The following is a 25,222-nucleotide window of genomic DNA, read 5'->3' as shown; positions in this document are numbered from 1 at the left end:
GTCGCTGAAGATGCTCCTCTATCTGGAGATGATCCTGTTCAGTGGATGCAGTGGATTCTCCATGATTGACAGGAGTCTGCTCAGCGCCCGTCGCTCTGCCACGGATGTCAAACTGTCCAGCTCTGTGCCTACAATAGAGCCTGCCTTCCTCATCAGTTTGTCCAGGCGTGAGGCGTCCCTCTTCTTTATGCTTCCTCCCCAGCACACCACCGCATAGAAGAGAGCGCTCGCCACAACCGTCTGGCAGATGTTGAAGGACGGCATCCTTCTAAGGAAGTATAGTCGGCTCTGTCCTCTCTTACACAGAGCATCAGTATTCTTACACTGATGTGCAGAGTACAAGCCCAAGGAGGTGATGCCGAAGCTTTATAAGACACTGGTGAGGAGTGTGGAGTCCTGTGTGCAGTTTTGGTCTCCAGATTACAAATTGGACATAGCAGCTCTAGAAAAAGGTCCAGAGAAGAGTGACTAGGCTGACTCCAGGGGTACAGGGGATGAGTTGTGAAAGAAAGGTTAAAAGAGCTGACCCTTAAGGAGATGAAGAGGAGACCTCACTGAAGGGTTTAAAATAATGAAGGGAATTAGTCCAGTGGATCGAGACGGTGACTTTAAAATGAGTTCATCAAGAACACGAGGACACAGTTTTCACACAAACATTAGGAAGTTTGCTCCTCACACAAAGAACCACAGACACATGGAATAAGTGACCAAGTAGTGTGGTGGGCAGTAGGACTTTAGGGACCTTCGGAATGTGACTTAATGTTAGCTTGGACAAATTCAGTGGACAGGACGGTTGAGAAATTTTGTGCTGGATGGCCTGTTCTTGTCCGAATTGTTCTCATGTTCTTACACAGGAGGGATGACGCATTTCTTATAATGTACAGATACATAGCAGAGAAGATCTATAGCAGGTTTATTCCATGTTCCTTTGCTTATTTTATTTATTTCTTTTGGAGTGCAGGTCAACCGTATACCCACACTAAGCATCAAATCAGATTATATGGAGAATTTGCTTAATATATTTTGCTCAGTCATATTGCACTGCCAAGATTCTGCTAGCTTTTGTATTTCTCAGCCTGGTGGTTTTAATTTGTTGTGTCCTACTCGGCCAGTTTTATCAGGACACAGCTGTTAGAAGGTGGATGGATGCCAAGTGTTTTTTTTTTCTTTCTTTCTTTCTTTCTTTCACTTGTGTCCTGCCAAAGGCCCTCTGGCTTCTGGACAGGCACAGATTAGGCCCTCCTCGCCGTTCACTGCACCTCTAAAATGTTTTTTTTCCGTCCTTGTCCAAACCACTTTACCGCTGAATCCGTCTCTGGGACTCAATCCCATAAAGATTCTTCTTCTTCTTTTCTTTTTGCTAAATGTTCTATTTTTTAATTTGAATCCGCAAGATATTTTTTCTTACATTTTTTTTTTATCTAACCCTGTTTTTACCAGTTTTTGCACTTGGCTAACATCCTTAACACTCAAGGCTGCAAGTCCTTCAAAATTTCTTTTATATAACAATAACCTATCAAATTAAATTGACTTCTCCGCAATGTGAGGCCAACAATAACATTATTGGATCAGAGCTGAATTCCCAACTTGTCTTTTGTTTGTTTGTCTGTTTAGTTGCTGCTTTTAACCAAAGTGACGATTTTGTCATGAGTCCACACACACACACACACCACGAGCCCTCATAGTGCACAGATTTGCACTTTGGTAACTGCCAGCGGTCAGCTACAAACTCGTGCCCTCAGTTGCCTTGTCAGCCTTTAAACTTAAGGAGTAACTCCTTTATCTCAGGTCACAAGGCCTAGACATCTAAATGGAGCAGAGCACATGGTGTCAATGGCAGCTTGGCTCTTTCTCTCTTACTCAGCCCCCATTCTACTGTGCAGTTTTCAATCAACACCATACTCCACCCTAACCACAGTGCAGATCCTGCCGACTATGCTAATTGTTCTGTCACAGGCTCACATACACACACACCAGTGGCCAGCTACAAATCCACAACCTCAGTTACCTTTTCAGCCTTTAGAACTAAAGGAGTAACTCCATTATCTCAGTTCACAAGGACTAGACATCTAAGCGGAGCAGAGCACTTGCTGTCAGTGTCAGCTTGGCTCTTTCTTTTGTCATTTTTCTATCTTTCTTGATCCTGTAAAGCACTTTAAGCTACATCATAGGTATGATAATGTGCTATAGAAATACATATTGTTGTTGTTTCTCTCTTATTCAGCCCCCATTCTACTGTTTCGTTTTTAATCAACACCATACTCCACCCTAACCACAGTGCAGATCCTGCCGACTATACCAATTGTTCTGTCACAGGTTCACATGCACACACACACACACACACATTCAATAACCCCTCTCAGAGCACATATTTGTACTTTGGTAGTTGCCACTGGCCAGCTACAAACCGACAACCTCAGTTGCCTTGTCAGCTTTTAAAACTAAAACAGTAACTCCATTATCTGTAGTTACAAGAACTAGACATCTAAACAGAGCAGAGCACTTAATGTCAATATCAGCTTGGCTCTTTCTCTCTTACTCAGCCCCCATTCTACTGTGCAGTTTTCAATTAACACCATACTCCACCACACCACAACACCATACTTAACCAGAGTGCAGATCCTGCTGACTATGCCAATTGTTCTGTCACAGGTTCACATACACACACACATACAATAAGCCCTCTCAGAGCACAGATTTGCACATTGGTAACTGCCAGTGGCCAGCTACAAACCGACAACCTCAGTTGCCTTGTCAGCTTTTAAAACTAAAGGAGTAACTCCATTATCTGTAGTCACAAGGACTAGACACCTAAGCAGAGCAGAGCACTTGATGTCGATGTCAGCTTGGCTCTTTCTTTTGTCTTTTTTATCTTCCTTCATCCTGTAAAGTACTTTGAGCTTCATCATTTGTATGAAAATGTACTATAGAAATAAATAAATGTTGTTGTTGTTTCTCTCTTACTCAGCCCTCATTCTGCTGTTCAGTTTTCAATCAACACCATACTCCACCCTAACCACAGTGCAGATCCTGCCGACTATGGCAATTGTTCTGTCGTGGGTTCATATACACACACAACAAGCCCTCTCAGTGCACAGATTTGCAGTCTGGTATTTGCCAGCGGTCAGCTACAAACCCATAATCTTTACATCTCGCCTGAAGAAGGGGCCTGAGTTGCCTCGAAAGCTTGTATATTGTAATCTTTTTAGTTAGCCAATAAAAGGTGTCATTTTGCTTGACTTTTCTCTACATTCATAATGGCTAACACGATACAACACCCAAGTATTTCAGTCATAAATAAAAGACAATGAAGCAGATGACATGGTTAGACCCAGTGACAAGTTCTTCACCACTGTGGTAGCACTTGATTCATTTACCAGTCCTTTATGGAGTTTATGAATACTGGCGTGTGAAGGTTTTCATGCAATTCTCATGTCTTTCTTTTCATTTTTAGGTGCTTCATGGCCAGGTGTCTGGGCGTCAAGGCGCCATAGAGAAGTTGCGGAAGGCAGCAGATGCTGTGATTGCTACGGAAGGCAACCTGTTGACCAACTGTGATGAAATCCAGCGATCAGTGGGTAAGGTACCATGCTTTGTGAAGGTATGGTTATTCATAAAAACTGCCAATCGAATGTTTGTTGTTATCCTAAAAGCCAGTAGAGGAGAATACCATAAACTTGTATCCTATAGACAGAGTTTTTTAGTTAGTAGTCATCGCCTAGATGGTATCTTGAGGATGATGGAGTTTTTTTAGAGGTTAGTGGAGAGGGAGGTGGACGGGTAGATGGAGTTAGTTGGTGGTTACAGATTTTCTTCCATGTCTGTTGTGGATGTCTTGCTGTCCAAAGAATTGTTGGGGTGCCATCTAGGTTGCCCTGTTTAATCTGATGCTGGCATATAATAATAACAAAAAGAGGTGCATGATGGTGCAAAAGGACACAAATAAATAGAGTAACCTGTGGGTAGTGCCATTGAGCCCCCCAAACCCTGAGATGCACCAACACAAGTCCCAAGTTCAAGTAAGTGAATTTAATTTTCACAATACCTTTACAAAACTTATTATCATTAATAGAACCACCCAAGCACAATTCTCTTCTCTCCCTCTCTGTCTCCTTCTTCTCCTTCCACTCCTCCAGGTGAGGTTCATCCTACACCTCCTGACTCCCTGAGGTGAGGCGTTAGATCCCTTTTATGCCTGTCTCATTGGAGTACTCCTGGTGTTATCACGCTGCACTTTGGAAGCACTTCTGGGTCAGGCGGAAGTTCCTTAAAGTAGGGAGAGTCTGTCCCAGCAGCTCCTCTTGGTGGCATCCATAGAACCCAGCGGGGACTGCAGTTCCCAGCCTGCCCTGAGGGTATCCTTGCCAGGACCATAAGCCAGGGAGGCCAGGGAGACTGCCACTTATTGTATCTGGGGGTCAAATAGACCATGCGAATGGTCTTCCCTTGTCCTTCTATTAAACTGGCCTCCTTTAACTATCCCAACCGCAATGCCATCCCATGCTTGGTGTCCATGCCAATAGGCATTCATTGCTTTGAGTCAGATTCTTAAGTCAGTACTGCTCAGTAGAGTGGGTCTGCCTTTGGGGAGCTCCTTCCTGCAGCCAGCTCAGGTTTAAAGGAGAGGCCTCCTTCTGGGAACATCTGGATTCTACAGGGCTCTGACCGGAAGGGGCGGGGTCAGAAGACCTCATTGGACGTCTTCTTGGTGCTGTGAATGAGAAATGAGACAATATCAATAGTGACAGCGCCCTCTCTTGTTCCACAATGGTATTACAAACCTTACAGTGAGCTTGGAAGATGATCCTCTGATGCACGTGCACGATACTGTGGGTTTGAAACTACGAGGAAAACGTGTGTGTTTCCTGCCATGTCCTCCAGTCTTCTGCTGTGATTCTGTTTGCTTAGACCTGTTAGGTTTGCCTGTACAATCACATCTCAATCACATCTCTATATATATAAAATCCAACGTCTGTCTGCCTGTCCACTTTTTAAGAGAACTGCTTAACCGATTTAGATTGGGATTTTTTCTATAATTTGCTTGAACATTCTGGTTGATTTTGTGACTTCTGTCATCGTGCTAAGAATCATAGTTTGGTTGTGGCAGCGATTTATTCATGTGAATCTGAGAGACACACAACGGGCTGAGGGGAAGGGTAGGCGGGACCTCTGGAGTGGGAAGGGCAGGGGCCCACCTCACTCACGCACCAGCCTCCGTTCGAGTCGCTCTACCTCTCGCCACGTGATGGAGTGCAACTTGCCTCTGCTCTGTTCAGCAGGCATTATTATCTAGAGATTGTTAAGGAGTAACGTTTGATGTTTTTGAGAGAGACGTCACAGCTATGTGTGGTTTAGAGGGTAGCTGCTCATTGGCTGAGATATCACGGCCACGTGCTCTTCTCCCCACGCGGGGGACGCTCTCCCGTCAGAGCTGAACACAATCAGATACAGTGCCCACGTTTGACTGTGGAGCATACCTACCTTCCACTTGGCCAGAGATTCCTTCCCAACTTTTTACATTTGTGGCAGAGATTACAACTACATTCTCATCACTGATAGCAAAACCAAACATTTTGTATATCAAGAGGATATGAAAGCTATAAATATAAATTCTTCTCAATACAAATTATTACTTTTATTTTTTTTTTATTGATTTTTATTGATTGTTTCACTACTACGCGGGCGGAGCCTCGGGGGACAGCTAGTCTTATAAGAACAAACAACTAGTGAGCCCCACTCTTCTTTTTTTTTCTTTTGTGGAATACCTTGAAATTCTTCATCTTTATGCCAAGGGTTCTATGGCCATGGCATCAATACCTTCTTTATTATTCCTTTAGGTGATGTTGTCGAGAGGTATGACAATCTTGCCAAATCAGTGAGTGATCGAAACGAGACTCTGCAGATTACGTTGACTCGCTCTTTGAGTGTGCAGGATGGTTTGGATGAAATGCTGGACTGGATGAAAAATGTGGAGAAGAGTCTGGAAGAGCAGGAGCAAGTGCCTTTACATTCCACAGCAATCCAGGAAGCTCTGAGCAAAGAGGCTGTAAGTCATTACCAGCGTGTTAAAGTCACATGTGTCCATTATAAATGTTTGGGTCATGTTAAGTTTCAGATGTGGATACCTTGAGATTAAGCAGACAAGGAATTTTTACACTAAACTGCCATATATATATTTTAAGACATTGAGTGAGAGTTGTGGCGATTACTGAATCTGTAAACTTTGATCATTTATTAACCTCTTTAGCTTTATGTTTTTCCCGGAGAAAAACACACCAAAAACGTTTCATTTTATTTTTAACAAGAAAGAAATGTTATTGTGTGCAACAAGAACAAGTGAATACCAAAATGTCAACATAAATACAGTGGGAAAGTCCTGTCGAGTGTCCACTGCTGTATTTCTGCAGTAAATATATATAAAACACATATGAACAATATAATATTTTTCATGAAATGATTCTAACATTGGCAAGGCAGTAAAAAGTGAAACTATGTGTGCAAAACTGAATTTACAGTGACACTTGGTGTTTCATTTTGAAAAAAAAAATCTGCATAAAGTGGTGTTTCACTTCCAGTAAAAATCTGCACCATTAACACAGGAGCAATGGTGTTCAGTTACTGTCTGGAGGCTTTTTCATAAAATAATTCCGTATTCGTCTGACAGTTATGTTATAGAATTTAAGTAAAGAGCTGTAGTGAAAATAAATCACCATGCTATTTTAGTGTCATGCTTTAGCTATTATTATGACAATTGGGGCAGCGGGAATCCTAAAGATGCATCAGAGACAGAAAAGAAACCCAAAGTTGCACACCACAAATCTGCCCAATGCTGTATTCTACCCAAATCCCTTTTTTACAGTTTAGCTGATTTTCTGTTATCTGCCCCTCCATGTAGTTTGGTCTCCTTATTGCATGGCATCAGCAATTCCTTGTGCCACCTTGCTCCCCTATACCATAAACCCAACATTATCAAACCCTTCTAATCCATTTCTGGGTGGCTGTGTTGCTGAGCTAATGCCGATGGCACCGGATGCTTGTTAAGACCCACTTGTGGATAGAGTTGACCTCCATAGCCACATTACACTCACACTGGGCCAAGTTACAACTACCATTCAAAGTAATTCAGACTTCTGTGGGCACATATAAAGACCACTGGATGACCTGGAGGAAAATTCACAAAGACAAGGCCGAACTTGCAAACTCCACATAAACAACGACCGGATGTGAGGTATGAGCCTAATAATGTATTGAATTCCCGTATCTGAACAGCCTGCATCATTAGGGGATCAGGCATTCTTTATCACTTGTTTAAAAATGTTCTTTATTTCTAGCTTTCCTTTCAGTGGAACACCCACAGCAAAACAATTCATTGTTGATCACAAAGGTTAAAACAACAAAGAATGTAAATCCATGGTCTTCATTTTGTTTTTCTGTGTTCCAATTCAGATGTTGGAGCAGGACATTGTCAGCCGGCAGAGCAGCATCGCTGCCATGAAGGAGAAGGTCAGCAAGTTCATCGAGACCGCCGACCCATCCACTGCCTCTTCTCTGCAAGCCAAGATGAACACTCTGTCGAAACGGTTCACCGACGCCAGCCAGAAACACAGGGAGAAGGTCCACAAGCTGGAAGAACTGAAGGACAAAGTGGACATGTTTGAAAAGACGGCCGAGAAAGTGCAGCAGTTTGTTGCCAAAGGGTCGCGGACGTTGACAGAAACGGATGGACCAGGAAAGAACGTGAATGAGCTCTCCCAGCTGATGCAGGTATGAGATGAGTTAATCTGTGGAGTTTTTGACATTTCTTTTGTTTATTTCCCTCCTCTTCTTCTTCTTCCTCCTCAAGTTTGTCCCACTTTGATTCACAGTCTGCTTTTGGGCCCATCACTTTCCACTTGTACCAATTCAGGGCATTTTGAGGGAAGTGTCATAAGAGGGGTCCATGGTGTTGGCTATTTTAAAAATAAATAAAGGAAGGAGTGCTCAGGCTTCGGGATAGATAGAGGGGCACATGGTAGCGAACTGGTGCGGCTATGGAGTATTAATGGGGCGATCGACAGATCGTGCGTTTACTTGCTGACGTGTGGGGTTCATCCGATTGCCTCATCAATGCCAGCACACCTGCGTCCCTAGATGTATAAAGAGGGAACCTGAGCAAGGAACATGGAGTTTGAAAATGAAAGAGCACTGAGGTTAAGAGAAGGAAAAGGAAAAGAGGCAGGATCACAGCTGAGCTGAGGGGAAGCAAGAACTCGGGAATGACCACTGGGTGGAGCAGTCAGGTGTTGCAGGAACACTTAAGGAGCTGGAGGGGGCTCTGAGTGGTCTCCTGCAGACACCAAGGGACGGTGACGGCAGACAGGAGCAGGGAACACGGGGCCCCCACAGATGCAGATGGATGGCAGCGAGGACACGGGACGGACTTGGAATGCCTCCTTCGGTGATCGCATGAGGCGACTGTGGCACAAGCCAGTGTAGTGGAGGACGGCACTTGTTGGAGATCCGTGAGGGTGAGCAGCAGTGACGCCATTTTGGAAAGAAGCACTGTAGCTCATGGCCATTTTTAAAGGATTGATCCTGTCAGTTATTTTTAACCTCAATTTAGGGAAGTATTTATGGATTATTTATTTTAACGTTTTCACCGCTGTAGACCACTTCACCCTTTCTTGGGTCATTCTTTTATTGGGAAAATAAGTACTGAACACATCAATGTTTTTCTCAGTAAATATATTTCTAATGGGGCTATTGACATGAAATTTTCACCAGATATCGGTAACAATGCAGGTAATCTCCAAATACAAAGAAATCAAAGTAAATAAGTCCATAAATTAAGTTATGTGTAATAAAGTGGAATGACACAGAGAATAAGTATTGAATACACTTACTGAAATGTATTGAATACTTAGTAGAAAAGCCTTTGTCAGTCAAGACACCTCCTGTATGGAGAAACGAGTCGACTGCATTGCTCTGGTGGGATTTTGGCCCCTTCTTCCACACAAACTGTCATCAAATCTGGAAGGTTCAGGTGGCCTCTTCTATGAACTCTGATCTTCAGTTCTTTCCATAGATTTGCAATTGGATTCAAGTTGGCTGATTGACTGGGCCATTTGAGCAGCTTCTTTATTTTCTTTATACTCTGAAGCCAATTGAGACTTTCCTTGGCTGTGTGTTTGGGATCCTTGTCTTGCTGAAATGTCCACCCTCATTTCATCTTCAGCATCCTGGTAGATGACAGCAGATTCTTATCAAGAATGTCCCTCTACATTTCTCCATTCATCCTTCCTTCAATTCTAAGAAGTCTGCCAGCCTCACACCATCACGTTCCCATCTCCAATCGTAACTGCTGGTGTTTTTGGGGGTGATGTGCAGTGCCATTTCTCCTCCAAACATGGTGTGTGCGTAATGACATCCAAAGAGTTCAATTTTGCTCACCTCTGGCCAGACTCTACTCTCCCAGTATTCCATTGGTTTGTTCAAATGTTGTGCAGCAGATTTTCAACGAGCTTCAATGTGCTTTTTCTTCAGAGTCTTGTGCGGCGAGCGTGCATAGAGGCGATGGCGGTCGAATGCATTACTTATTGTTCAATTTCTTTGAAACAACTGGACCTGCTAATTCCTGGTCTTTCTTAAGCTCTCGGCGTGTGGTCTTTGGCTCTTGGACAACTCTTCTGATTATTCTTTTGACTCAAAAATCTTGTGTTTCCTTTTAGGGGTTATAGCTCCCTAGTAGGAATAAGTTCTTTTGTAATTGCGGCGTTTTAAGTAACCGAAAACTATATAGATATGATATTAAAAGGCGATATCCCTCCCATAGTGATACGGCGATAAAAATCACATAAGAGAAAATAACTTAGCTTTCTTTACTGATGATTTACGCGGCATTACAGACAGGAAGCCATAGCATGACAAATACCAAGGTGGGATCTTGATCTATACAGTCTACCATTTTTCGTTAATGCGCTGGAAGGATTTTCAGGACGGATGACGATATCACCCATCTGTCTGTCGGCTTCAAAGTATTTGGCTGCTGTCTTCTCCACATGCAGGCCCTTATTTAGGTTCCAAACAAGGGAAGGAGAGGATTCCATTTCATCTCTAATATGCAGAAATAGTACAAGGCCCATTTTCGTAGTACCTTCTCTCTTTAAATGCTTGCCTAGCTGTTCTAAATGGTGAGAGCCCCTGTGTGCTAACTTTGGCCTGGCCTGTCCATGTGAGTGGATTTATAAAATAATTATTGTTCAGAGCACAGTGACATTAAACTTATATTCTTACTAGCGACTGGGAGCTCAATTGAATCGGCTACAAATTCTACGTTTGTGAGATCCATACTTTCTCTGCAAAGAATTATTTGTTTTTTTAAGTCCTTGAAATGATTTTGTTATCATGGCACTGATTTGTGCTTAAAATAGATCTTTTTGGCCGATGTAATGAAGAGCTAACTGTTTAAACAGAGCTATGAGACGTGAACTCAGCTCTTCGGCGCACCTCATTTGATTTTTTCCACAAAACAAATTTTCAAAACAAAACGTATTTTAGGACTCCAATCAGATTCGGATTAATAATTTTGTTGCCGTGGTCATCTTACATCTGAGATCGGCTAAAATTTAAACAATGACTGTTGTTAATACCCAGCTGTCATTACTCAGTTTGCCAATAGATGTCAGAAGGACGGATGGCAAAACCAAACCGCCCAAAAATAGATTTCGACGTACCAAGCAAATGGTGATACGTTCTAAATTACTTACGGTTCCGGAGCTGTGGAAGGGTTTAAGTCAGTTGACGACTTTAGTCCTGGAAAGTACGCCCCACCAAAGCAACGTTCCAAAAGCCAACCGAACTTACTGTTATCTGCTGAACCAACACCAACTTACTATACTCAGCCGTCCAGCGGCGTCACTGAAGCATTCGAACATTCTTAGCCAATCTTACAATACTGCGTCCGCGTGTGCCACGTTATGTTCTAACTACAGAGGCAGAGTCCCATTGCATGGTTGTATTAAGTTGAGGTATTGACACGAACACCATACATACGGATAGTATCAAATTATATATAAGGATTACATCTTGCGAGGAGCAGCTGGGCGTGGCTGGTTTATGGTGACATGATGTTCTTTCCACTTTCGGATTAACGGGGCTCACTGGCACATTCAGAAGTTCAGAAATACGTCTGTCACCAATGCCGTCAGTAGGTTTGTGAAGGTCTCGAGAGAGCTCTGTGCTTTTACCCATCATGAGATGCTTCTTGTGTGACCCCTTGGTAATGACAGGCCATCAGTTAGGACTAAACCAGCTGATATTCATTTTCACTGACAGGGGGCTATCAGGATTAACAGATGTCAGCTGGTTTTTTGACTTTTCAGGCCTTTTTGCGCCTCTCTTTTCTTCATGTGTTCAATACTTTCTCCCCGTGTCATTCCACTTTATTACACATAACTTGCAGACTTGTTTGTTTTGATTTCTTTGTATGTGTGGATTACTTGGGTTGTTATTGACATCGGGTGAAAATTTCATGTCAATGGCCCCATTAGAAATAAATTTAATGAGAAAAACATTGATGCTTCAAGTACTTGTTTCCCCCGCTGTATTTATTGGATGGAATGCTGGCATTTTTTGAAACGTTCTTGCCTGTTTTGTGTAAAGCTTTCTTGCACTTTACGCCTACTGTTGACTCAATGGGTCCTCATTACATGGCTCATCTCAGGTCCGTTATTGACGGTTTCCGGGTTCGAGTTGTATCGGGCTGTTGGGGGCATTCCGGACCATCACACAGACTTTGCACATGTGATCCCTCATCCATTCAAGCCGCCACTTCTTTGGATGCCCGCATGGCTCAGGCATAGGGCTGGCTTTGGCACGGGCAGGTTGCTTCTGTGGATTACCTGGCCACACCACTAGAGGCGCACTTCACTAATTCTTTCATACAGCAAATACATCTGAACTTTTGGTAGATGGCAGCATTTGTAAGCGTTTCCATTGGCGACATGGATTATAAAAAGAATTTTGACAAACAGTACATTTTATGCAATCTGGTAGAGAACTGGATATTCTGCAAATGCCCTTGTCAAGATGTTTCTCAAGCTTCAGAGCTTTGTTCAAGTTGCTTGCATCATTTAGCTATACGTTAACAGGAATATTGGATCTCTTATTGGGTGCCATTTGGTTTTCTTTCAGGAGACAAATGCTGAGCTGACAGACCAAGCGAAAGACATCGAGGTCCTCCAGAAACTGAGTGCCGAGCTGGCCGACCTCGACCCGGATGGAAGCCACAGTCATATTCAGAAAACCATTGAAACACTCTCCAGGAACTTTAAAGACTTTGAAGACACTGTTAAGGAAAAGTAAGAAATGGTCTTGTTTTGTTTTGTCACCTTGCACATTCCTCGCTTGATTTTATCTGTGTATTCATTTAATTGTTTTTGCCTCCGTTTTGTTCATTCCAACTTGGGGCACTGCTGTGTTACCACAAACATTTTCGTCTCATTGTTTCTGTTGTGTGCTGGAATCACAAAAATGGCAAAATGTCTGTGAGGTGTTCTGAAGGGACCGTGAAGGAAGGCCAGCTACCTCACCAGCCAGCCTGAGAAGACTCAGCCTAAATCCAGCTACACCTCACTGCTAACTGCTGGCTTTGGCCTAGCAGGCCCCAAATGAAAAGAGCTGGAAGAATAACTAGAAAAATCCTAAAAGAATGCAAAAAGAACCAGAAGGAGGAGTGCAGAGTCAGCCATTGTATAGCACCCTTGCAGCAATTTGTGAGTTTAAGGGCCTTGCTTAAGGGCCCAACAGAGTAGGATCTCTTCTGGCAGTAATAGGATTTGAACTGTCAACCTTCCAGATACCACCATAGATCCTTAGCCTCCGAACCTCCATTCCACCTACATATAGACACAAGAAATAGCATTCAGTTCCATTTTCAGATGGGTTTCACCCCTATTTCAGATAAAACTGTTGTTTTATTATATTTTGTATGTTTTAATTTCAGAGAAGAGGAAGTTTCTTCCTGTCAAGGACAGCTTCAAGCATTTAAGAACACCGTGGAGTCTCTCCAAAGATGGCTGGACGAGTCAACAGAGAAGCTTGCGATGGTGCAGCCTTCCTGCAGTGTGGAGGAGCATGAGAAAAGTCTGCAGACTGTCAAGGTCAGAAACGTCTTCACGAAGAGGGGTTTCACACCAATAATAGGTTACATGATGTGATCTCTGGGTGGTGCTCACTGTGCATGCCTGAATGCCCGAGTGTATACACTATGAGTATATATACACGTACATATGCACACATATATCTTATATATAAACGTCTACGTGTGGAAGTGTGTGTGTCTGTCTGTCTGTCTGTCCGGAAGTGCAAGGCTACACCATGAAGCTCAAAGAGCCGGCAAGGCGACCCTAAGTTAATGAGTCGGAAGAAGAAAGAAGTACGAGGCTACAGCATGAAGCTGAAAGAAAGTGACTTTGTCGCCAAACTAAAACCACCAAGGAAAGACAAATGAGAGAGAAACTAGCTTAGCCACTGATAGACAAGCAAGGTGAGCACATCGGCAAAATGACACTGCCAGCTGTGCATTTCAGTTTTTATTTTTTTCTGATGATTTCAATAGTGGGCAGCATGGTGGCACAGTGGTAGTGCTGCTGCCTCGCAGTTAGGAGACCTGGGTTCACTTCCCCGGTCCTCCCTGCGTGGAGTTTGCATGTTCTCCCCGTGTCTGCGTGGGTTTCCTCCCACAGTCCAAAGACAATGCAGGTCAGGTGCATTGGCGATCCAAATTGTGCTTGGTGTGTGGGTGGGTGTGTGTGTGTGCGCCCTGCGGTGGGTTGGCGCCCTGCTGGGGGTTTGTTTCCTGCCTTGCTGAGATTGGCTCCAGCAGACCCCTGTTACCCTGTAGATACGATATAGCGGGTTGGATAATGGATGGATTTGAATAGTTTCTAGGAGCCCAGGCTTTTTACAGCATAGGCTTGCACAGCTAATATATATACAGTATATATATATATTTATATATATATATATATATATATATATATATATATATATAATTTCAGGTGTGATCAAAAAATACAGTGAATATTAAAATAAAAAAAATAATGATTACAGTAAAAGACACATTGCCATTAATCCCCCTCAGAATACTCCCCCTCGCTTCAGACTCACTTATCCCATTGTTCTTGCCACTTTCTGAAGCAGTTGTGGAAGTCCTCTTTTGTGAGTGTCTTTAGTCGCGCTGTTGTGGCTGCCTCAATGTCCTGCACGTCAATCAAGATCCAACATCAAGGTGATGATGATTGTGTTTTTTGACTTTGATTGAATTGTGTAAGATGAGTTTGTACGCAGAAACACTATGGTGAACTCTGAATATTATAAGGGCTTATTAGGGCATTTAAGAAACAATGTGCATAGTAAACGACCTGAAAAATGGGAAAACCATTTCATCCTCCATCATGACAATGTTCCGTGTCACACATCGCTTCTGGTATGGAAATTTATGTCAGATAAAAATTTTAAAATATTACAGTGTGTCCACATTCACTTTATTTCAATGGATCTGGCACCGTGTGACTTCCGGCTCTTCCCTAAAGTCAAAATGACCATAAAAAGTAAACATTTTGAATCAATTCAGGACGTCGAGGCAGCCATGACAGCGCAACTAAAGACACTCATGAAAGAGGACTTTCAGAACTGCTTCAGAAAGTGGCAAGAACAGTGGGATATGAGTGTTCGAAGCAATGGGAAGTATTTTGAGGGGGATAAATGGCATTGCAGACCCGGGTTTCCTCCCACAGTCCAAATACATGCCGGTTAGGTGGATTGGTGATTCTAAGTTGGCCCTAGTGTGTGCTTGGTGTGTGGGTGTGTGTGTCCTGTGGTGGGTTGGCGCCCTGCCCGGGGTTTGTTCCTGCCTTGCACCCTGTGTTGGCAGGGATTGGCTCCAGCAGACCCCCGTGACCCTGTGTTTGGATTCAGCGAGTTGGAAAATGGATGGATGGAATAAATGGCAATGTGTCTTTTACTTTAATGATTTTTTTTTTATTAAACATTCACATTCACATATTTTTTGATCACACCTCATATCCCAAGTTTCCAACCTGCACAGTACAAAAGCACCAATAATGAAAGCAGCACACAGCACTTTTCTTCTCCTCCTTCTCTTTGTCTCCCTCCGTCTTTCTCCTCCACCTCCACTCCTCCCAGAAAGCTTAGTCTTCTCCCTCTCGACTCTGGTTTGTCCTTGTGAGGCAGACAGCTCATTTTATCTAATACCCGGGAGCACTTCTGCTGACATGACGCTGCCACTCCGAAGCACTTTTGGATTGGTTAGCTCCCAGGGGATCCAGCAAGATTACAATACCTGGCATACCTTGTGGGCACCTATGCAGGAATCCGAGCCTAGGCCTGCTGCCATCTAGCATTCCGGGGGAGATAATGCCCCATGCACGTTCTCTCCTCCAGTCCTACCATCCCAAGGTCATCCCAGCCAGGTAAGGACACGGGCTGTCCTTCACAAAATATACACAGATCAGCCACCACATTAGGAACCCCTCATGCCAACAAAACAGCTTTGAACTGTTGAGGAATGGACTCTACAAGACCTCTGAAGGTGTCTTGTGGTATCTGGCACTAAGACGTTAGCAGCAGATCCTTTAAGTCCTATAAGTTGCGATTTGGGACCTCCATGGATTGACCTTGTTTTTCCAGCACATCCCATAGATGCTCATTTGAATTGAGATCCAGGAAATTTGGAGGCCTAGTTAGCACCTTGAACTCTTTTTCATGCTCCTTAAACCATTCTTGAACCATTTTTGCAGTGTGGCAGGTGCATGATCCTGCTGACAGAGGCCACTGCCATGATGGGGTATGGTGTGGACTGCAACAATCTTAAGGTAGGTGCTACGTGTCAGCAGCCATACCTCCTGCACCTCAGAAGAGGTCATCCACCTGAAGATAAGCATGTTCGGACCCAGCCAGTACTTGGATGGGAGACCATCCAGGAAAAACTTGGATTGCTGCTGGATGAGGTGTTAGTGCGACTAGCAGGGTACACTCATCCTTTTCTTAACAATTCCTGTAATTTTTGGGCCCCCTCCCTCATATATATATCTTAATTTTCAGCCCTCTGCTTTTCTTCATTTATTCCTTCAGTAAGGTAATGTGCAGTTTTGTCACCGCCCCCCCATACCCCCCTCCACCACCACCACCACAACTTCACTTTGAGATAAGCTGTCACAATCTCCGGCTGGGCTCCTCTTGTTTACCTTACAGACCTCTGTGGGTGGATGTGCATGTGCAGAGCCGCCTGGCCGTTTCAGTGACGCTAACTAAGTATTGTTCTGAAGGATGAACACTTTCCGACATGGCAGCTTTTCTACTACTGTAGTGGCCGTGAAATGAAAAGAAATATTTCCTGTTTACCTTCTCCCACAGCTGAAAACCTCAGGTTTGCTCCGTCGTTTTTCCAGCTGCAAATGCAGTGCTGTACATCTTTGTTACTTTTTACATCTCCTCTTACTTTGCAATTCCCTATTAATAATGACTTGGAATGCCAAATAATCTCTCCCTCCCCCACTATGCGGCTCACGGTGAGGAAACACAGCTGACCACAGAATGTCTTCATATGGCAAATGGGCCGAAAACTCCAACATTTGTGTGAACTTGAGCTCCCTGTGTCAGCTTGAAATATAAATCTGCTGTGCAGTTAATAAAGCAAAGCCATAAGCAGTCACTCCCCTCCTTAACAGTCTGCCAGAGGGGATCTTTCCTGATTCACTGCCCTTCATATTTCATGGTCCACTAATTAACTGTGCACATTCACTCCCTTTTCATTTTGCCAAGCAAAAACAACAAATCTGCCCAGAAAGATATGCAAGCGTGTGCAGGATACGCAGATGGGGGCCCGAAAGCATCCAAACCTGCCTATGGTCTGCATACTTCGTGAGAGGGTCCTGTTCAGATTACAGCTTGTCTTGGATTTTTGGAATTTGGACTTAAAAGCTCCCTCTCTGCAGATATGCTATATTTTATATTTAATTATATAATATATTACATTTTTTATTATGCTAATAAAGAACTATCTGTCTATTTATTTTATAGGGTTGTTCCCAATTATCTGTCTAATGTATAGTGTATTTATCTATTATATAGTGCCTTTCACATCTATCTATCTATCTATCTAAAGGTGGAGTGGTGGCTCTGAGGTTAGGGATCTGGTTGCCGGTTCGAATCCCGTAAATGCCAAAAGAGACTCTGGTCTGTTGGGCCCTTGAGCAAGGCCCTTAACCTGCAATTGCTGAGTGCTTTGAGTGGTGAGAAAAGCGCTGTATAAATGCAAAGAATTATTATCTATCTATCTATCTATCTATCTATCTATCTATCTATCTATCTATTATATAGTGCCTTTCACATCTATCTATCTATCTATCTATCTATCTATCTATCTATCTATCTATCTATCTATCTATCTATCTATCTATCTGTGGTATAGTGCATCTATCCTGAAACCCCTTATCTTTCTAAACAATGTATTGTTTTGTAGATTTCATTTTACATTGACGAGTTTGCCATTTTTGCCCCTCACTCTACACTCAATATCCCATAATGACAAAGTGACACCATGATTCTGAAAGGTTTGCAAATTCATTATTAATTAAAAACTGAAACCTGTCATTCCTCTAAGTATTCAGCTGTTGCACTCCAACTTGTGCTCAGATGTCTCCGGTTTGCTTTCATTCTCCTTGAGATGTTTCTGGAACTTGATTGGAGTCCACCTGTGGTATCTGTGAATTGTTTGGACGTCATTTAGAAAAGCACATGTGTGCCTGCAGTTAGAAGGTCTTACTATTCACACTGCCTGTCAGGATAGAGTCCAAGCAATGAAGTCCAAGGAGCTCTCGGTAGGCCTCCACTGTGGTGAGGCACAGATTAGTTCAAAGGGGTAAACCATTTCTAAAGTGTTAAGTGTTCCCTGAAGCACATTATTCCCAATAATTGTGACATGGAAGAGGTTTGAACCCAGCATCTCTGCTCTGCACATGTTTAAACCAATGCAATCTCACCTCTCTAGCTTTGTCTCCAAAACGTTCAACCTGAGCTGACCCTCTAAAGTCCTTATTTCTAATCTTGTCCGTTCTCGTCACACCCATTGCAAATCTTAACATCTTTAACTCTGCCACATCCAGCTCTTTCTCCTGCTTTCTGGTCAGTGCCACCGTCTCCAGCTCATATAACACAGCTGGTCTCGCTACCGTCCTTTAGACCTTCCCTGTCACTCTTGCTGATACCTGCCTGTCACAAATCACTCCTGACACTCTTCTCCACCCACTTCACTCTGCCTGCACTCTCTTCTCCTCTTCTCTTCCACTCTCCCCATTACTCTGTACTGTTGATCCCAAGTATTTAAACTCATCCACCTTCACCAACCCTACTCCCTGCATCCTCACCATTCCACTGACCTCCCTCTCATTTACATACATGTATTCTGTCTTGTTCCTACTGACCTTCATTCCTCTCCTCTCATATCTCCACCTCTCCAGGGTCTCCTCAGCCTGCTCCCTACTCTCATTACTGATTACAATGTCATCAGCAAATATCACAGTCCAGGGGGATCCTGTCAATCACCATTGCAGATAAGAAAGGGCTCAGAGCCAATCCCTGATGTAATCCCACCTCCTTTACTCCTACCACAGACCTCACCACGGTCACACTTCCCTCGTACATATCCTGTACCACTCTTATGTACTTCTCTACCACTCCCTACTTCCTCATACAATACCACAGCTCCTCTCAGTCACCCTGTCATTTACTTTCTCCAGGTCCACAAAGACACAATGCAACTCCTTCTGACCATCTCTCTACTTCTCCATCAACACCCTCAGGGGAAACATCACATCTGTGGGGCACTCTTACCTGGCATGAAACCATCCTGCTGCTCACTAATCATCACCTCCCTTCTTAACTGAGCTTCCTCTACTCTTTCCCATTACTTATTTGAACAAGATTCTCTGGTCTGATGGGACAAAAATTGGACCTCTTTTATAAAATGCAGTATATACACAGATAGGTAGCTCTTTATTAGCATTATGTAAAACGTTATTTAATTACTTTTACATTTGTATAATTGAAATATTTAAATTACTATTAAATTGTCTTTTTTCTAACCACCTTAATCCAGACCATGGTGATGGTTGTTGCTGGAGCCTTTCCCAGCTAACATTGGGCGCAAGGCAGGAACAAACCCTGGACAGGCAACCAGTCCATTGTAGACTAAAATGTAATATGATTATATAATTAGATACAAAATACATTATATATGTATAGCGGGAGATTCTAAGTCCAAATTTCAACTGTCCAAGACAAGCTGCAATCTGAAACATTGATTAAAAGAGAAAAGTCTGGAAATCAGTTCTGAAATGAAGGCCTTAACTCCTGTTTGCTTTTTGTCTGCCGCCTAAGACAACACAAATTGCTGGGAAGTCACAATTTCCTTATCGCTTCTTATTTTCCATTTTTAAGTTTGGTATGTCTAACTTTTACCCTTTTATAAACATCACTTTTATTTATTATTTTATTTTTAGTAACGGTCAGCAGGTGGATTAAATCTTTAGAGAACAAACTGAAATTGTTTCCTTGCTGTCTTTACCATTGTGTGATTTTTGACTTTATTCTAGTTGTGATCAGTTTGTTTTCCCAGATTGGTGAAAACGTTTTTGTTTCGCTCCCTAATTTTCTTTTCAATTCTTTCTCCTGTTTGTAGGCCTTATCAGAAGAATGGACTGCAAAGGCTCCAGCTGTTGAAGACGTTAATAGAAAAGGGTCAGAAGTATGTAACCTGATAAGCGTTTTGACCTCCCCGGCTAAAACGAAATCTTCTGTAAAAGCAGGTATGTGCAGCTCCCCCAGTTTTCACAGCACATTCTCACGTTGTGACTCCATGTCCTGCCATTTTCAATCAAAATAGAATTTTTAATTAGAGCGTTACAGCAGTTCTGACGAGACTGGAGCTTACAGACCTGACATACTGCAGCTCGTCCATCATTTTATAGATCTGACGCCACATTCTGTGATTTTGATTTAAACAGAGACTGCCGTCATTATTTCTGGATAATTGTCCATAACACTTGGTGTTTAAGCTCATATCAAATCCCTACTGGGATACCATCTTCCTGGCCCTTCTTGGGGAGTAGTTTTGAGTGAACCCAACGTAGCTGTGAGTTCAACAAAATCACGAAAATGTTTGTCAATTTTGCTAAACTCTACAAAATGTACAGACGTCAATGGGGATGGAGAAACTTTGCTGGTTTTAAATGGCTTATAATGGTGCAGTGGTGTTTTAAGAGTTCCTGAGTGCTTTATAAATACAAAGGTGGGAGACCCTCAGCTACTCAGTACAATTGTAATTCATGACTCAGTGTGACCCAAGCATAGACATTATGCGGCCCATTTAGTTTTAGAAGCACTGATCTGAGCGATGCACCGAAGCAAGTAAAAAGGCAAATAAATTATTTGAAAAAAAATTATATTATAATCATAAATTATACCATAAAAACTGTTGATTATAAATCAAGGAATGTAATGCTCAGGATATGCAACAAACTAGCCTGACTACAATGTACGGTTCTGGTCACCATGCTATAAGAAAGACATAGCAGCACTTGAAGCTGTGCAGATGAGATCACCCAATTGCATCATGGGACATAAGGACATGTCCTGCTGTGACAGACATCTGCAAACTATGCTAGAACATAAGAACACAAGAAATTAGACAAATAAGAGGAGACCATTCAGTCCATCAAGCCCTTTTGTTTAGCTAATAGCTTAGCTGTCCCGATATCTCATCCACAGTCATCTTAGAGGTTCTCAAGGTTTCTGCTTCAACTCCATGTCTCGGTGTCTTTTTCCCCACAATTCTAAGAGTGAAGAAGTGCTTCCTGTTTTCAGTTTTAAATGCACTTCCCCTTTATTTTCACCCTGAAATGCCACTTCTTTTAGTTTGACGCCCAATCTCTCACATGGCACCTTATCACATGCTTTCTTAAAGTGCAGATAAATAATATCATATCCTCCATTTTTGATTATATCTTTTTCCTGCTGTTAATCACCATTTGCTTAAACAGTAAAGGTTCAACTTCTTCTGTATGTCCTTGTAGTCATACCTCTTATTCCTCTCATCAGCCTGGTTGCTCTTCTCTGGACCTTTTCTAGTCCTGCTATGCCCTTCCTTTTTGTAGCCTGGAGACCAAAACAGGACTCCAGATGAGGCCTCACCAGTGTGTTATAAAGTTTGAGCAGAACCTCCTGTGACTTGTACTCCACACATCAAGGCGCTATATAACCTGACGTTCTGTTAACCTTCTTAATGGCTTCTGAACACTGTCTGGAAGTTGATGGTATCGAGTCCACTGGTCTAATTCCCTTCATCATTTTGCACACTTCAGTCAGGTCTCCTCTTCATCTCCTTAAGACTCAGCTCTTTTAATCTTTCCTCATCACTCATCTCCTGTAGCCCTGAATCAGCATAGTTTCTCTCCTCTGGACCTTCTCTGGTGCTGCTATGTCCTTTTTATAGCCTGAAGACCCAAACTGCACCAAGGCCTCTAGATGAAGCCTCACCAGTGTGTTATAAACCTCCTGTGACTTGTATTCCACATATCAAGGCACTATATAACCTGACATTCTGTTAGCTTTCTTATTGGCTTCTGAACACTTTCTGGAAGTTGATAGTGTCAATTCCACTACGACTCCTAAATCCTTCTCATAAGATGTACTTTCCATTTTCTGACCTCCCATTGTGTATTGTGACAGATTAGGGCTGTATCACTCCCTTGAACCCCTGTCCAAGACTCCAGACACCAGATAAAAGTCCAAATGTTGACTTTATTAATTCGCCACAGTGCACAAAGTACCCTCTCCTCCACTATACTCATATACAAATCAATAACAATACAATAAACCAATAAACAATAAACCTCCGACTCCCAGACGCGTTGCCACCCTTCCACCCAGCTCAGCTCTCCGTCTGGGAGCTCCCACAGTCCTTTTATATACCCTGACCCGGAAGTGTTCTCAATCACCAGACCATGTGATTCTCTATCACTTCCGGGTCAGGTACAAGTCCTTCTTCTCACCCCGGAAGCACGTCGCTCTTCCTTTGACACACTTCCGGGTTATAGGGCACAAATGATTCTTCGGTCCACCCTGCAGCTCCCTCTTGCGGCCCGTGTGGTATCCAGCAGGGTCGTGTATAAAAACTACATAGTCCATGACTCCCTGCTGGTCTTCGGGGCACCTCGACCCTGCAGGGAGGGCTCCATCTGGCGGCCTGGGGGTATTGGCCGGGATAACGAGCCAGCCAAAGACCACAGTATTCAAACCTCACATTTCTACTTTCTACATGTAATATTTTATATAATATATAATGACATTAAATTTCTTCTGTCCAAGCCTGTATGCTGTCCATGTCCCTCTGTGATGTTTCAACAGATTATCTGACAGTCCTCCCAGATTGGTATCATCCACAAACTTACCCCACAGGTTATTATTCTCCTAACCAGTTTGCTGTTAATTTTGGCATGAATAATTTGCCGTACTGTGGTGGGCTGACATCCTGCCCGGGGTTTGTTTCCTGCCTTGTGCCCTGTGTTGGCTTGGATTGGCTCCAGCAGACCCCCGGATATAGCGGGTTGGATAATGGGTAGGGTGGGGTAATCTTCCATAAACAAATAATGTCCTAAATAAAAAAAAAAGATCCAACCATTAAATCCCTTGACCTCTAAAAACCCAAAACGATATCTTGATTATCTTTAGAGGCCATAAAGAAGGCATCAAAAATTGAAATCAAAGTCCAGGTCACGACGGGAGGATAAGGCCTGGTCCTGGTTCATTTCTAAGCTAAGTTATGTCATTTACACGCTAAGAGTGTTTTTGTTTTCTTTCCACTGCTACTATATTGTAATTAACTGTCCAAATGCATACATTATTTAGAACAATTTGCGTTTTTGTGTCTACTGCGTTAGTGCCATGCCGCCTCCTGGCCACCGTGACTCTGTGAAATGGGCAGCTCTCAGTCATTCCTGAAGACATCCCCATTAAAAGTGCTTACACTACAATACAATACAATTTATTTTTTTGTATAGCCCAAAATCACACACGAAGTGCCGCAATGGGCTTTAACAGGCCCTGCCTCTTGACAGCCCCTCAGTCTTGACTCTCTGAGAAGACAAGGAAAAAACTCCCAAAAAATAACCCAGTAGGGAAAAAATGGAAGAAACCTCGGGAAAGGCAGTTCAAAGAGAGACCCCTTTCCATTTAGGCTGGGTGTGCAGTGGGTGTCACAAAGAAGGGGGTCAATACAATACAATACAATACAATACACAGAACAGAACAAATCCTCAATACAGTATAAAAATAAAAATTTTAGAAGTACGAAGTAGAATTTAACAGTAGATGATCTTCTTATATAATACGCTACCTTGGTTGTTCGTTTGTCTGTCCTGTATTTTAAATCACCTGTAGCTCGCAAACCGTTTCACCTATTGACTTGAAATTTGGTACACATATACTACGTGACGTCTACTATCCGCTTTTTGGGTGAAGATTTTTATTACTCTTTTTATTTTTATTTTATTTTATTGTAGAATCAACTCTCGGCAGCGCGCAGCAGGGCAGCCATGCGGTGCATGCGTATGGGCGCTGTTCTCACTCCCAACCACCTTCGCTAATCATTCTTGAGGCAGATTGAAAACTTAAGTGCCAGCTTAAGTGAAAAATTAAAGGAAACGTACTAAGTAATTGCAACACAAAAACTAACTTAATCAGTTTAGGGTGCAGAAAACAAGAGCTGCTCAGGAAGCAGCAAACGCATCAACCTCTGAGCAAACCAATGCTAAACAGAGACGGAGAAAAAGGATGAAAACTATGAATGCTCAAGTCAAGTGTAATCACTGCACGTTATCGTGCAGTACGCTGGTACTGGTATCTCATAATATGATTTGGATTTGTTTATAGTCCTGGAGACCTCAGCCATCAAGCTGCCTCCCCGATTTGGCCATTCCAATAGCTCTAATCTGATGAAAGGACCCCTCTTTCCCACAATTCCTGCGATCCTTCATCAGGGATGAATATTCTTCATGATGAAGAGTGTTATGCTATGCAATGAATCATGTCCATGACATTCATAGTAAATGTTATTTAGAAAAGCGACTTACTCTTTACAATTCTGCTTACCTAAAATATAAATGTCAATACTATTAAATGTTTTCCATTTCAGGCAAAGCTGTAGTGAATGGTTCTGGACCACATGGCTATCTGACAAACAAGGGTAAGCATTTCATTCTTTGTTTCTCTTCTCTCCTAAGTCAGTCCTGCTGTCATTGCTTCACATGTCATAAAAGTATGAAGAGTAATAACTGTATAAACAAAAAGATGAGAAAAATTAATCGTTACTCAGCATTATGCTGTGGAGATATTGGATTAGACTAAATAAGAAACACTTTATTAATACCACGGGGAAATTCAGATATGGAGACTGGTCAGAATTGAGGGATGGATGAATGCAGTCCAATATAGAGAGGTCCTTGAAGAAAACCTGCTCTAGAGTGCATGTTACGTCAGACTGGTGTGACGTTTCACCTTCCAGCACAACAATGGCCTGAAGCAAACACCAAAGACAATGCTGGGATGGCATCAGGATGAGTCTCTGAGTGTCCTGGAGTGGCAGAGCCAAAGTCCAGACTTAAACCCCACAGCACATGTTTGGCGAGACCTAAAGATGGCAGTTGACAGACACTTCCCATCCAGTCTAATAGGGCTTGAGAGGATCTGCCAGTAAGAACAAAATAAATTGCTCAAATCCAGGGGTGCCAAGCTTATAGAGACTCACCCAAGAAGACTCGAAGCTGGAAGTGCTGCCAAAGGACCGTCTGCGAAGTACTGAATTAAGAGCATGAATACTTCTCTGAATTTCAGTTGTTGATTTTTAATGAGTTTGCAAACCTTTCTGAAAAGATGTTGTCACTTTGTCATTATGGGTTATTGAGTGTACAGTGATGGGCATAATTGACAAATGTATTAATTTAAAATGAAATCTACAGCATAAAAAAGTGTGTAGAAAGTGAAGGAGTCTCAATATTTTCTGTATCCGCTATAAATGAAAAGATTGGAGGGTGGAAGGATGCCGGTGTAGAGAGTTAGAAGCCAGTAAGTCTGACTGTGATGACTTGTTTGTAGCTGACTACCC

The 25,222-nt window shown here is 42.7% G+C and overlaps 1 protein-coding gene across 13 annotated transcripts in view; it reads left to right on the top strand.

The window, feature by feature from the left end:
* Positions 1-25,222, top strand: part of dst (dystonin) — a 413,393-nt gene that overhangs the window by 263,755 nt on the left and 124,416 nt on the right. For all 13 annotated transcript variants that reach the window (XM_039739122.1, XM_039739120.1, XM_039739118.1 and 10 more), the window contains 7 exons: positions 3,455-3,578; positions 5,838-6,046; positions 7,447-7,764; positions 12,172-12,338; positions 12,983-13,139; positions 19,742-19,868; positions 24,254-24,304. In XM_039739122.1, the coding sequence (XP_039595056.1) occupies positions 3,455-3,578; positions 5,838-6,046; positions 7,447-7,764; positions 12,172-12,338; positions 12,983-13,139; positions 19,742-19,868; positions 24,254-24,304 (1,153 nt within the window). The remainder of the gene's footprint in view (positions 1-3,454; positions 3,579-5,837; positions 6,047-7,446; positions 7,765-12,171; positions 12,339-12,982; positions 13,140-19,741; positions 19,869-24,253; positions 24,305-25,222) is intronic.

This window comes from Polypterus senegalus, chromosome 16 (genome assembly GCF_016835505.1).
Source record: "Polypterus senegalus isolate Bchr_013 chromosome 16, ASM1683550v1, whole genome shotgun sequence".
Lineage (NCBI taxonomy): Eukaryota > Metazoa > Chordata > Cladistia > Polypteriformes > Polypteridae > Polypterus > Polypterus senegalus.
This window is presented reverse-complemented; position numbering and strand designations above follow the sequence as displayed.